Source organism: Hydra vulgaris, chromosome 13, assembly GCF_038396675.1.
Source record: "Hydra vulgaris chromosome 13, alternate assembly HydraT2T_AEP".
NCBI classification, from domain to species: domain Eukaryota; kingdom Metazoa; phylum Cnidaria; class Hydrozoa; order Anthoathecata; family Hydridae; genus Hydra; species Hydra vulgaris.
The window spans coordinates 4,682,501-4,697,500 of NC_088932.1; the positions used below are offsets into that span (position 1 = coordinate 4,682,501).

The window sequence follows — 15,000 nt, forward strand, 5'->3', positions numbered from 1 at the left end:
GATTGTAAAGAGTGGCCTACAAAATAATAATGTGATTTTGCATTTACAACTAATTTTGATCAAAAAATTGTTTTAAATATAAACGCTTTTTCCAAAAAATTTTGAACTCATCAACATTTGTTATTATTTTAAATAAAATACGCTGATTAAGTTATAAATAAAATACGCTGATAAAGTTATAAATATTCGTTCAAAACAAAAAAATAGTAAGCATAAAAACCTTTCAAATTATGTTCAAATTATGTAAAGTATGCGCTGATATATTGATAAAATTCAAATTTTTTTACCCTGTCCGCAAATTTTTGTGCGCTACTGTATATATATATATATATATATATATATATATATATATATATATATATATATATATATATATATATTTACATAGCTTTAACATGCTTCACATAGTATTTATAATATAAATATCATCAAAATGTTGAGATTCTGCATGTTCACACAGAATAGGTTGTATATGTAGCAAAAATAGGGAAAGATGCCATTATTTGTTTTTAGTTATTTTATTTATTTTTCTTTAGAATGTGAAAACTTTTTCAATTGGCACTATCATTCAAATTAATAATGATATAGTTTCAGTTTTTGAAAAAATAATAAGTAAAGGGCGTTTCGGAGTAGTATATGATTGTTGGATTTTATTTAATAAAAGCAGGGGAGATGCAAGAGTGGCAGTTAAAAAAGTAAGAAAATTTTTTTTTTGATAAGTTTATTGTTACAGAAATAGTATTGTTATAGTAATAATGTGGTAGTAGTGTAGTGGTAGAGCGCTCGCCTCATAAGTGAGAAGTTCCGAGTTCGATTTCCTGGTACTACAGTGTTCAACTTGTTTCTCTGCGCAATGGCCTTGTTCATCAAGGTTTGTGTTTCAGACCTTATAGAGTTATAGAGAAAGGGCTGTAACCACAGCTAAAATAGTCTCCTCTACTGTTGTGGCCCTTTTGGGCTTGGGGAGGTAAAGTAAAAAAAAATGGTATAGTAAATATTAGAATTTACAATAAAACAGTTTTGTAAATGTTATATTAAATTTTTCTTTTTAATTATCCTTTTTTTTACTTTCAAAAGTAAAAAAAGGAAAATTAAAAGTTATTTTCAGTGTTTTTTCTTTTAAGAAACATAGCAACAAATATTGTATTTTAAGAATATAAATATTGTTCTTTTAAGAAACATAGCAACAAATATTGTACAGTTAAAATATCGTAGAGTAAAAATTAAAATTTACAATAAAGTAATAAAGTACATATGAATAAGCTGTTACTTTTTTCTTTATTTTTCTACAAATATATTTTTTCTTTTGATTTAATGCAGATAAAGGAGGTGAAAAGCATTATAGCAACAGCTAAATCTATGGCTCTTCTTTCAACAATCGGTGAATCCACAAATATTGTCATACCCTTATTAGTTTTGGAAACAACTAACTACCCAAAGATTTGCTATCAAATAATGATTCTTGCTGGTAAAAAAATTACTTACATAAATATTTTTTTAAATAAAGTAATAATATAAATCTTTTAGTGTTTTTTTAGAAATGGATTTGAAATTTGTTGTCAATAATGGACCAATTACAGAAAATCTGATTGCTTATTTGATTAAAGGTGTTTTGAATGGAATTTGGTATTTGCACAGAAGAGGTTATGTTCACTGCGATTTAAAATGTAAAAAAAAAAAATTTTTTCTTTTTTTTTTACAATTTTTTTCTTTTTTTCTTACAATTGTTTTATAAAAATTTATTCCTAAAAAAATATGATGCAATATTTATTTTTTTAAATTATTAATCTAATACTATTGATAATTTTATAAGAAAAAATTATTTTTCTTATTGTTGTCTTGTTGGGGTTTAAATATTTACAAACAATTCATAATTGGCTTTTAGATATTAAATTGGTGTCCTGAAAAATTATTGTCCTGTAACTAGAGTTGCAAAGAAGCGTGTTTTTTTCTTCTTGCGCTTTTTTGGGTCAAAAAAACGTTTAGTTTTGGTTTTTTTAGTTTTTTTTGTTTTTTTGACTTTTTAAACAAGTTTTTTATTTTTCTTTATAAATAATTTGAAAGAGTTTTTGTTTTATTCTGTTTATTTATAGTATATAATCATTATAACCACAAATACAATGTATAAAACACCAATTTAAAGTTGATGTTTTAATAAAAAACTTAAATGAGCTATTTATTAAGTAAATTTATTAGGCGATTTAATATTAAGTTAGTTAAAAATCTTGGTATATTGTATGAGAATGTTTATTTGTCATGTTTTACTTCTTAGATGTTGTTGTACTTCCTAAATATTACACTCATTATATTCAGAAACTATACTTGTCCATGACAAAATAACCATTTTTATAATTCAAATATACTAATATACAATATCATGCTTATTTAATATCAGACTTCAAATCTTTAAAGAAATAAACAATCCTAATATTTATTATGTAATAAATTGGTCTTACATTGTTTGTTACACATGTTGAATTTTATTGCCAATAAGCCCTTATAAAATAAAGCTCTAACTTTATTTAATTTACATAAAATTCTAATATTTTTAGACAATCACTATGTTTTATTAGTTTTAATTTAGTTATTAATTTAGTGCTAAGTAGTGTAGTACTGTGTAGTGTAATATATACAATAAAAGAATTATAAATATTAAAGCAAAAAAGTCAATAATTTAGTAATTTTAATATGTTTTTAAACTATAAAAGATATTCTAATTGGATGTGCTTTCTGAGTCCGAGTTTTCTGCCCTAGACTACCTTCATCTAATGATTCATAAACAAAGTCACTGTCACTTTCTATATTAACACTTTCTATATTATTTATGGGTTGAGTTATTCCAACTGCAGTCCAAATAAAGAGTTGAAAATATGCCACCCTTTGATTGGTAATTAGCCAAGTCAAACATCATAATTTCTTTGTTTACTTCAGGCATACTTGCAGCAATGTTGTGTATCGCCTCACATGCATCAATCTATAAAAAGATTTTTCTTTCAATGATTTTACAATTACTTTATTATTTTAAATAGTATTATCAAATTTGAAAATAGTATTTAAAATAATTTAAAATTTTTCAAAAATTTTACTTTTAATGCCCAACGCTAAAATGTATTTGGTTTTAAGAATCGTATACGAATTGTGTGTAGTAAATACCTTTTGTTCCCCAGTCAAGACTCTGCCTTTAAATTTGGGATCTAATATATTGGCAGCCAAGTGAATTTCTGTTAAACAAAATTCTTTTCTTTTCTTGAAGATCTTTTTGCCTTCTTCTTCTTCCTTTTTTCAGAATGGGCTAACTGTTAAGCTTTTTAAAATGTGGTCTTCCAAGAAGTGAAAAGTTTCCACAACAGTAGATAACATGGGAGTATTTGATTCAATTTTCTTTATTGAAAAAACCTTCAACCAAAAAACATCTGATAGAAGAATATTTTTTGTGGCTGAATTAAGTCCACTGTTTTCAGAAATAGCCAATGTTTTTAATGGTTGCTTATTTTTATGTATGCTATCTAAGCATGCTACAGTTGATCCCCACCTTTAAATAAAACACAAAGAAATTACGATAACTTTAATAAATTTAGAGTAAAGTAATTTACTAAATGAAATCTATTTTTATGAATGTATAATGAAATTAGTTACATAGTTCAATTTTTTTTGTCATGTACAGTATATTTATACTTTTGATTGTATTACCTAGTTCGTACTGGTAGTTTCAAGGAAATGCATGTTACTACACCAGCTGACTTTTTTATTGTATATCTCTAAATGCTGCAACAGATAAATGAGAATTTTTTATCTCTTTAACAATATCAGTTGCTTGTGACATCAAAATACTTAAAGTTGTCAATTTTAAAAAATCTGTGAACAGCAAATTTAAGCCATGTGAAATGCATCCATAGCAATAAAGATGGGGATAACAATCTTTTAAACGAGTCCGTGCATTATTCATATTAGCAGCATTGTCAGTCACAGTGCCCAAAACTTTGTTAGGATTTATTTCTTCTAAAACATTCTTTATTTTATTTGCCAAATATTCACCAGAATGGCCTAATGTTCCTACAAAACAGTTTAGGATATACTATATATACTATACTATATAAATATTATAAACCTATTTACTGATATATTATTTATGCTTACTGAAATGGTTTTCAGTGTTGTTTGTTATAAATTTAATATCAAAGTTAATTATAAAATAGTATGCAAATTTTAAAAATCCACCAGTCTGTTAAGTAAATCCGTTGTATACAGTACTAGAATTATGGTTTTACCTGTAGGCAATGTCTTCCACAAAATAGGTGGTGAAGAAGGCAATGTCGTTACAAAGTTAATGATAGCTTCATTTCTGTAAAGAAGAAACAGCATATAAACAAATATGATCTGTTTATTAACTAAATAATATAGCTTCAATTGCATCAACTAATATTTTAATAAATTGTTACTATACCTTAAATTACTCCATCCATCAAACATAAATCCAAGAAAAACTGCTACCATTTCTTTAACATTTGCTGAAATCCTTGATAATTCATTATCTAATAAAACATTTGACACTTCATGTCTTGACAAAAGCTTATAAGCAGGACATAACTTGTTCAAAAAGATTTTCAAATAGTTATTTTCTACTATATGAAGTGGTGATCCGCTAGCATATATTGCTCTGGCTAGTCGTGTATGAATCAATTTCTGCAAAAGATAATTAATATCATACTGGTACATCAGTCAATCATGAAACAAATCTAAAATCTATACATCATGAATTTTTAATAAGCTAGTTAGCCATATCAGCTAATTCTTCAAATAAATCTTAAAATTATAAAAATACAGTTCACATTTTTTCAGTTTTTGTCATACTGTCAAACATAGGACTTGGTGTTTTACTTCTACAAATTGATTCAGAAAAGGATGTTCCAAAAGAATCTGATCGTGGATTTTTGTTTTTGGCTCAGCATCTGCAGGAGAGTTTTGCTGTTTTTGACTATGACCCAATTTATTTGCATATAGACTTTATTAGGACATTTTCAACATTTTACAATATGCTTAGTCATTCGAGTTCCGTTTTTAGACATAATGTCAAAGCACTCTGACATTGAGCACTCTGTTTGTATTCTACAAACAGAGTGCTCAATGTTCTTAAAGAACAGAGCAATAATAAATTAGTAAAAACACTTATCTAATTAGATAAGTGTTTTTACTATTTTATATATATATATATATACATGCATACATATATATACATATATATACATATATATACATATATATACATATATATACATATATATACATATATATACATATATATACATATATATACATATATATACATATATATACATATATATACATATATATACATATATATACATATATATATATATATATATATATATATATATATATATATATATATATATATATATATATATATATATATATACACACACACATATATACATTTTATATGTGTTTATTGTGTCAATATATAACAATAAAGTCAATAAAAATTAAATAGAGGAAGATAAAATTAAGTAATAAATTTTTATACAGGATTGCCATACCCGCGTTAACCTAAACATTAACAATAAAACAATTACCTTTGAACATACCAAAAGAAAAAGAATTTTAGTCAAATTCAGCCTTAGTTTTCCTATATAAATCTGAAGTTAAAATGTGTTTAATAATATTGCCATTAAAGTTAAATTTAGTAGCTTAAATGATGAATTTTTAAATATTTCCCAAAAAAACCCAAAAAAATGGACCCATGCTTTTTTTTCCAAAAAAAAAAACAACCAAAAACTTGAACCAAAAAAACAGGTCACATCTCTACCTGTAACTATATTTAAATATTTTTGTAACCATATTTACTGGTAGTTTCAAAATATTTTGTTTACTAAAAAAAAACTTATGTATTAAAAATAGTATAATAGATATTTAGTATAATTTTTTTGTATATTTTAATTTTTTTTATATTTCTTTTTTAAAAACAAATTTTATGAAAGCTTAGAGTTAAGATACTGTAAACAAAAAATAATTGTATTTTGGATAACCTAACATAAGTAATATTTACTAATGTGAAGATTAATCTATATATTGATTAATGCCAGAATATACTTAAAAACTTGTAACAAAGCAATCCTAAGAGTTTATTTATTGAAATAATAATTCAATTTTTCTTGTTTTTACTTTTGTAAATTTTGTTGCAACGTTCAACAAGTATTTTTTTTTCAAAATTTACTCTCCCAAAGCCACTACAGTCAATGAAGCTTTTTATTTTATTTTATTGAAAAAAATTAAATCTATAAAGAGTTTTGTTCAGATTCTCTTCTAACCCTTCTCTGCAGATAAGCAAGTTGAGCGCTGTACTTTCAAGGGTGTCTAAGGTTATCAAGGGTGTAGTTCTATCTAATTTTAATATACTTTACATTCCAACAATAAGATAATTAGTGCAGAGTGAAACTTTGTTTAGTAGATTTTTATTTACTTATTTTTAAGTGGAAAATATTGTTGTGAAAGACTACCATGCATATGTTTGTGATATTGATTTTGTAAAAGAAGAAGCAGCAAAATGTGATGTTACAACCACTTACTATTCTGCACCAGAGGTTTATTTTTAAATGCTTAGTATTTATGAATTGTTTTATATTTATCTAAAGGATTTCTATTTAATTTTTATAGACTTTCAATTGAGCCTTCAATAATAAATCAATTTTCTGTGTAAAACAGCAATTAATTGTGAATAGTTATTTAAAGTAATTTTAATAAGTTTATTATTTAGATTTATTTAATTAGAAAATTATTTAAAGTTATATAAAGAACTTTTCATAAAAAATAATTAAGTTTTTTTTAAATTACAACTTTGCTGGGCCAAATTTTAGTTTAAAAAATTATAAAACTTTAAAAAATATTTGGATTATACAGAAGTCAAAATAGGTCCAGAGCTTTGGCATTCTGTTGACAGTTCTTGAGACCCACCTGAGAGGAGCAAGTAACTGTTGTACATTTTGTCAGAAAGTATGACCAGTCATTAGTTGCCCCTCAGTCAGGTTTCAAAGATAATCTGAGGGGTGTCAAATTTCATCACCTATTTAAACTCTTGTGTATATAATCATTGTTAAATTTTGTATATAAGTTTATAAATAATGAACAGTATATTTAGCAATACTGAAACATAAAATATCGAAAATAACTTAATCAATCTAATCAAATATGTTAATAATATAATTAAATATAATATATATATATATATATATATATATATATATATATATATATATATATATATATATATATATTATTAGGGCCCTGCGAATCACCTTTTTTGGTATCAATATGAATCCGAATCGAATCAGCATTTTGAGGAAATATTGATATTGTTAGATAAACAGATATTGTTTTGATTAAACTTAGATTTCTTCAAAATGCTTATTGGACTCGTGATTCAATTCGATTTGTGAATCAAGAGCTGCTTCGAATCGTGATTCAATTCGAAACAAAAAGTAGTGATTTGCAGGGCCCTAATAATTTTATATATATATGCATGTATATATATATATATATATATATATATATATATATATATATATATAAATTATAAATTATGTTAGTGTATTCTACAAATAGAGTGCTCAATGTTCTAAAAGAACAGAGCAATAATAAATTAAATTATTTATATATATATATATATATATATATATATATATATATATATATATATATATATATTATATATATATATATATTGTATATATAGTATATATATACAATATGTATGTATAATATATATATATATATATATATATATATATAATATATAAGTAATATAATATATATATATATATATATATATATATATTATATATATATATTGTATATATAGTATATATATACAATATGTATGTATAATATATATATATATATATATATATAATATATAAGTAATATAATATATATATATATATATATATATATATATATATATATATATATATATATATATATATTAATATATATGTTATATAATATAAAAAATGAAAAATAAGAAATATAATTATTGTTCAATAGTTTTTTATTAATCAATAATTTTATACTAAACATGCAGCAGCTCATCATTGGAACATGTGTATCCAAACTTGTAATCGTTTATATTTCTATTTTTATTGTTTTAATTTTAATGTTATATAAATTTATAATTATGTTATATTTAACAGTGCTTGTAAGTGGTGTTAAATGGTGTTTAATTAAGCTTAAAAGTGGTGTTTAATGATGTTTAATTAAGATCTTAGATACTATAATAGTCAGCATTTATACTGGTATTATATTTTTTTATATATGTATATTTGTTTACAGTATTTATAAAATACTAGCAGAAAGCAACCCATAATATGGGTTACGGTCGGTCTGTTACTTAATTTATAGTGGCTGTTTTCCACAATTTAAAGTTGTGAAACCTTAACTAATACCCTGTAAGAAAAACGCCTTCAAATTAAGAAATTAAACCATCTGTAAAATTAAAATAAATTGATTTACCAATTATTTAATGTCATTTGAGTAATTTACAACTGACATAGGTCATATCAGTGTATGGCAGAACCATTTTCCTAGACATTACTAAGTTTAACACTACGTTTTTAGTTACTGACACAAAATAATAACACTTCATCATGCCTTAAATTGACGAAAGATTAAAGCTAAATTCTTGTTATATTTTTTATAACATGAACTTTAATTAATAAGATTAATATGAAGTGAACGTAAATTATTTATGAGTTATTAATTTTTTGGTATCTCCTTGATACATGTTTCTTTAAAAAAGGAAATTGTCTTTAAAACGATAAATGCACACAACTAAATAAATTTATTATAAATAACTAAGCAATTGAGTACAAATACGTTTCAAACAAAAAAAAGTTGATTTACAATCAAACATGTGTATAACAAATTGTAAAAAATATGTAAACTTTGATCTTTTATATTGCATTAATGTGTCATATGACAAACCTAAAATAAAAACTGTAACAGATAAGTAGACATAAAAGAAAAACAAACAAAAAAACTGGAATACAATCTGTAAAACTAAAATACAGTGTGTGCAACACAGACCATTTTTATATTATTTGTATGACCTCTTTGATTCAATAGTTTTTAGTAAACGGTAATTTACTACCATTTACTTAAAAAATTCTTTTTGTTACTTGGAATTTAATTCTCGTAAATATTTTGACACTAATAAAGGACCTCCCTTCCTCGTTTTTGCCTTAATTGTGGCCAGGAGAATAAAGTTTTTTTTATTAAGAGTAATCAAGTTTTTGATGAAGACCTTTTACCAAAATAATAAAATGTAAAACAATGATTTACATTTTTAAAAATTTTTTCTTTTTAATATATATCAGAATTTAACATATATTAGAATTTTTTCTTTCCTCCAAAGTGTTGCAAATGCAAACTAAGCTAATTAATTAGTTAAACTCGTTATAAAATTTAAGTAACTTCGTATTTGACAAATGCGCAAAACTACAATATTCTCCATGTATTTAAAGGTTTTTAGTTTGTTTTTAGTTGTGACCCCTCTTTAAAAACATCCCTTAACGTATGTACGTAATGTTATGTACAACAAATTATTAGGCATAAAAAAGACAAACTTAAAAAAATTGAACTAATTGCATATATATTTATATCATTTTAACTGACAAAAAATTTACAATAAAAGGAAATCAGGTTTTTTTTTATAAATCGTATAAATGCGTCAATCGTAAATCTTAAAGAAAAAAAAATGGAACTATGATACCATAATTACAAAAGAATAAATAAAAATAAAAAAAAAAAACCACATAAAAACTCAAAATCGATTTACCTATTTATAGTAACCTATGTTGACATGGCAGTTAATATAAACATTTATCGAAAATGTAGCTATAAAATCTGTTTCCAAGTACAAAAGGATTAACAATACTAAAAAAAAAATAAAAAAAAAATTAAGATATAAATTGCATTTTTAGCAAAATGTTGTCTTGGCTTTTAGGAAATAAATAAAAGCAGTAAGTTCCAATAATGAAAATACCAATTATTCATTTTTAACAATAGATACCAACGTGAAGGTAAGCCAAGCAGTCTATCAACACAGAACATCACAACAATAACACATAACAATAAAATATTTACACCCTTGATCCTAAAATCCAGCGAAAATAACAAACCAAATTAAAATATGAAAGACAAAATTAGAAAACCAATTTTAAGTTAACTATATTTATCTTTTTACTAAACATATAAATACATAAAAGTATGTTTGCTTTTATATTCAATATTAGTTATTCAATTACTTCAAATTTAGGACATTAAAACGCCCTAGATTTAATGATCAAGGTTGCATACTCTCTCATACACATTACGCTAAACATTAACAGACATTATGTGTTTCCGGAATAATTAAAAAAAGGCTAGACAACACAACCTAGCTCTAAAGCAGTAACACCGCCTGGTACTAAATACTGCCAAGTCACACCTCTGCTATAAGTACACCGCTTGGCTGGCAAGGTTATCAATCTTGCTCAACATAATGCCAAGTCACACCACTTTGAAAACATGGAAACAACATAATTTTAACATATATACAACTATAAACAAATATGGTTTTATATAACACATATAAACACATTTTATAACAATATTAAATGACATATATTTATCAAAAACTATGAAAAAAATATTAAAATAATAAACAAAGTTATACATACAAAATGCGCTCACAACCTACAAACAGTAAATTTTCGAAATGAAAATCTAAAGACTATAAATTAAGAACATTAGAAAATTATTTGTGTATCACTTTCCACCTACCATACCTTGAATGAGATGTTTATCAATTTTGAAAAACAAACTATTAAATGCTCTAGTTCTTGAACATGCAACATATAGTTGACCATGAGAGAAACACAGTTTTTCGAGATATACCCCAACTCTATCAAATGTTTGACCTTGACTTTTGTTAATTGTCATTGAATAAGCCAATCTTACAGGAAACTGATGGCGTTTCAGAACAAAAGATAAATTAGAATCTGATGGAGCCAACTGAATTCGAGGAACAAAAACCCGTTTACCACCGGAAACACCTGTCAAAACCTCTGCATCAATATAATTATTTTGAAGAGCACAAACTTTCATTCAAGTACCATTGCATAGCCCAGCTTTGAGATCTAAATTTCTAAGTAGCATAATTACACAACCAATTTTCAATTTTAAACAATGAGGTGGCATACCTGAAGGAGTTAAGCTGTTCAAAAACTCAACAGGAAAGTTATTTCTTTCATTAAGGTCATCAGTATCAATTTGATCAGCACTTAAATAAATTTTGACCTCACCCGGCAGACATTCAAGCACTTCTTCATTGATTGATTATGAATCAACATTAGTTGGTGTTAAAATCATGCGTTTAGAATAATCATTTTGATCAGCATCTTTAAAAATCTTTTCAACAATCGAATCATTTTCTCTAATAATGCACTGATTTGGTATTTCAATGCATCCTTTAAAAGGATCCTCCTCTTTAACAGGTATAGTTCCATTCCCAAGTGTTAGTAGCCATTGGAAAAATTCACCTTCCCTATTTTGCACCCATATTTTCAGTTAATGCAAACTTCTGCACTTATTGCCAATGCAAAGAACATTTTATACACGATTCTACTATTTCAGCTGGTTGTCCTCTTTTCACAACAAGCAGAATTTGCCTGAAGTCACCACCAAAAAGAATGATTTTTCCTCCGAACGGAAAGTTGTTGTTGCAAATATCTTTTAACAACCTATCAATTGCATTTAAGGCATGTTTAGGTATCATGGATGTTTCAACAAGCAAGAACAAACTAACTTGTCTTAAAAAATGCCCGTGTATAGAGTTAGGAGTTACATTGCATGTGCTATTATCCAATATTGGAACAGGAAGTTTAAATAAGCCATGCAATGTAGATCCATTTGTAATAAGAGTTGCTGCTATGCCAGTCCATGCAGCTGTAGCAGATTTAAAGCCCCTACTTATGGTTTCAGCAATCAAATAATTATAAGTAAAGGTTTTTCCACTACCAGCTGGTCCATCCATGAAAAACAATCTAGAATGTTGATTTTCTACACTTGGTTGCTCATTCTGTGCAGCAAAGATAGCATTACATACATTTAATTGATTGACATTAAGCAACAGTCTCGTTCGATTAGCTTTGTCAATAGATTGTTGAACATTTTCATCAAAATTTTCTAGATTTAAACCTTTAAACTCATCAAGAACAGGCAGGTTCTAATCAGCTAGCATTTTACCACTTTGATTAATGATCTTTTTAATTTGACAAAGAGTAGCTTGTTCAGCTATTAGAAGTGGGACTGAGCGGTGAATAAAATCTTTCATCATAAAAGCTTTGTAAGTATCCCAAAGATAAAAAGGATTGTCAGGTTCACAAAAGGTCAAAATTATTGAAAACAACTGTCTAATTTGCTTTGACATATGCGTTAAAACCCGCCTCAGAAAGAGTATTTTGCCATTTAGTGTCGTCTTGCAACAAACCTTTTAAAACACATGCTTCACGAAATGTTTCAAGAACAATACCATTAACAGTACACACATCTTCCCAAGATGATGCTCCTTTTGCCTGCAAAAGTAACAGTCTTCGAATAAATAGTTCTCCAGTTGGATTAACTTTATACATTCTTACTATCACCTTATTACCACCCTTTTGTCTAACCTTCCATTTACAATGTTTATCATCAAATATAAAGTGATAAGGAATGTCTACATATGAATAGCAATGTGCTCTTTCATTTTCAGTATTTAAACCATGCCGTTAGGTGCAGATCACGTTGAGCTGCACGATCTCAAGTCATTTGCTTTGCTCCTTCTCACACTAATTGGTTTTCAGGTAGATGAACTTTAAGGTGTATAATAGTGTGTGACATATTACTTATTGGATACTGGAAAATTTGCCATAATGCTTCAAGTGCACTAACATAACAACAATCTAAAAAAGTGTTTACTTCATCATGATTAATTTGTTCATTTATTAAAATATTGGCACAGTTGTGACCCTTGTATATGTATTTGTACAAATATTTAACAGCCTTAACAAACATGCAAGCTTCAACATTAATGTGAGCTTGATATTTCTTTAATTACCATGGATTGTAAGGTACCACCCAGCGTTTATCTAAGTTTTCTTTTAAAGCTTCATGACTATCTACATAAGTTGATGGCAAAACTATAACACACCCTGGTCTAACATTATGATCATTTTCAAGGTTGTTTACATGTTTGTGTAAGGCATCATACTGCTCGCTTCTGAGTTTGTTTTAGTTATTTCTGATGAAAGTACGGCGCTGACCTTCAATTTTAACATATGCATCAACAGCATATTGCCAAAATAGTTTTTTTCTCATAAAAGAGTGAAGAAAAAATTGTCTGAATATAATTTTAATACTGAGATAATGTAACATGGTTTTTAACCAATGTAGCACGTTCAGGGTTGTGAACCAATTGGTTATGCCAACCAGCATCACCCCTAGAAAAAAATAGATGATAAACCATAGGATCTAAGTTGGCAGGCATACTTGATATAGTTTTAAGAGGATGACCTTTTGGGTAAATAACAATTTCCCTGGAAGCAGGCGGTGCACCATCTTCACCAACAAATACAACTGCAACTTCATTATGTGAAGGGAGATAATAGTGTTGTCTATCTTGCCCTTAAAGTAAAGACATTTTCACAACTGACACTGAGTGACCTTCTATAGCTGCTCAACGAATTTCTTCAACTTCTACTTCAGCCATGTTTTTAAATTGCAAAGGGGTTCTATTTACTAATAATAGTTTGCAATCGAAACATTAAATCATTTAAGCAAAGATTATTACCACGTTGTTGCATTCTAAAATTTACTGCTGCAAGTGGATCATAGATGTATATTTGACAATATATTGGCGGAACATCTTGATTTTAAGATAAAAAACTATGTACCTAGGGCCGACATGTTTTAGAATATGTATCCTAAAACATGTTAGCCCATGGTTCATAGGTTGAACTACATTAGCTTTAAATGAAGCAAAAGAAAGACAGGCATTATAATTTCGAATTTATTTTATAAAATTTAGATTTGCATTTCCATCTGCATAATTTCCTTTAAATAAATCTTGTAATTCTTGCGACAAAACTACCTTTCCATTATGGCAATATAAAAAATGTGTTTCATCAGGAAATTTCTTAGCACCACAATGCTGACAAATATAATTCATTTCTCCTAAATAATTATAATCTGGAATAGTATTACTTCTTGCTATACAATGCATTTTTTCGTATCTAGCAGCATATCTAGTTTTTAATTGACTATAAATTTCATCTTGCCTAAGCCTATCTCTTTCATTTCTGCATCGATTATTTTCAATTTGCCTAACCACGCTCTCCTCATTTGGGTGCAAATTATTTGCTGCTTGCCGAGGAGCATATCTAGCATTTTGTTGATTATTAATTTCATCTCGCCTAAGCCTATCTCTTACATTTCTGCTACGATTAAGTTGCCTTTTAACATTTCCATTTTCTAAACTAATATCTGCTTCTAGCCTAATATCATCCATTTAAACTTCACTTTTAATTGAAAGTAGTAACAAAAAATCTTAAAAGAATCTTGAAGATTGTGATCTTTTCTATATAATTTTTTTTTTACTCTAAATAGCAAACACAAATAATTTTAAAGTATAAGAAACTGTCATTTACAATAAATTATACAATAATCTTATGACTTTAAAAAAAAACATATTAGCTAGGAGATGCTTAAACAAAAAATTAACTTCTAAGTTTAAACACATTTATAAAACAATTATATAACACATATTAACTCATACACAAACAATAAAAAACTACTTTACATTATTATAAAAACACATTGATAAAACAGCTATAAAGCACTTATTACCACATACACATACATATCAAAAAAGCATAAATGCATACTATAAATGTGTACAAACAAAAATTT

At 26.3% G+C, this 15,000-nt stretch overlaps 1 protein-coding gene across 2 annotated transcripts in view; it reads left to right on the plus strand.

The window, feature by feature from the left end:
- LOC101238636 (uncharacterized) overlaps positions 1-15,000 on the plus strand; it is a 105,207-nt gene that overhangs the window by 74,173 nt on the left and 16,034 nt on the right. The window contains exons 6-9 of one of the 2 annotated variants that reach the window (XM_065815076.1): positions 537-695; positions 1,321-1,468; positions 1,539-1,667; positions 6,493-6,602. In XM_065815076.1, coding sequence (XP_065671148.1) covers positions 537-695; positions 1,321-1,468; positions 1,539-1,667; positions 6,493-6,602 — 546 coding nt within the window. The remainder of the gene's footprint in view (positions 1-536; positions 696-1,320; positions 1,469-1,538; positions 1,668-6,492; positions 6,603-15,000) is intronic. The other variant, XM_065815077.1, reaches the window with a different exon arrangement.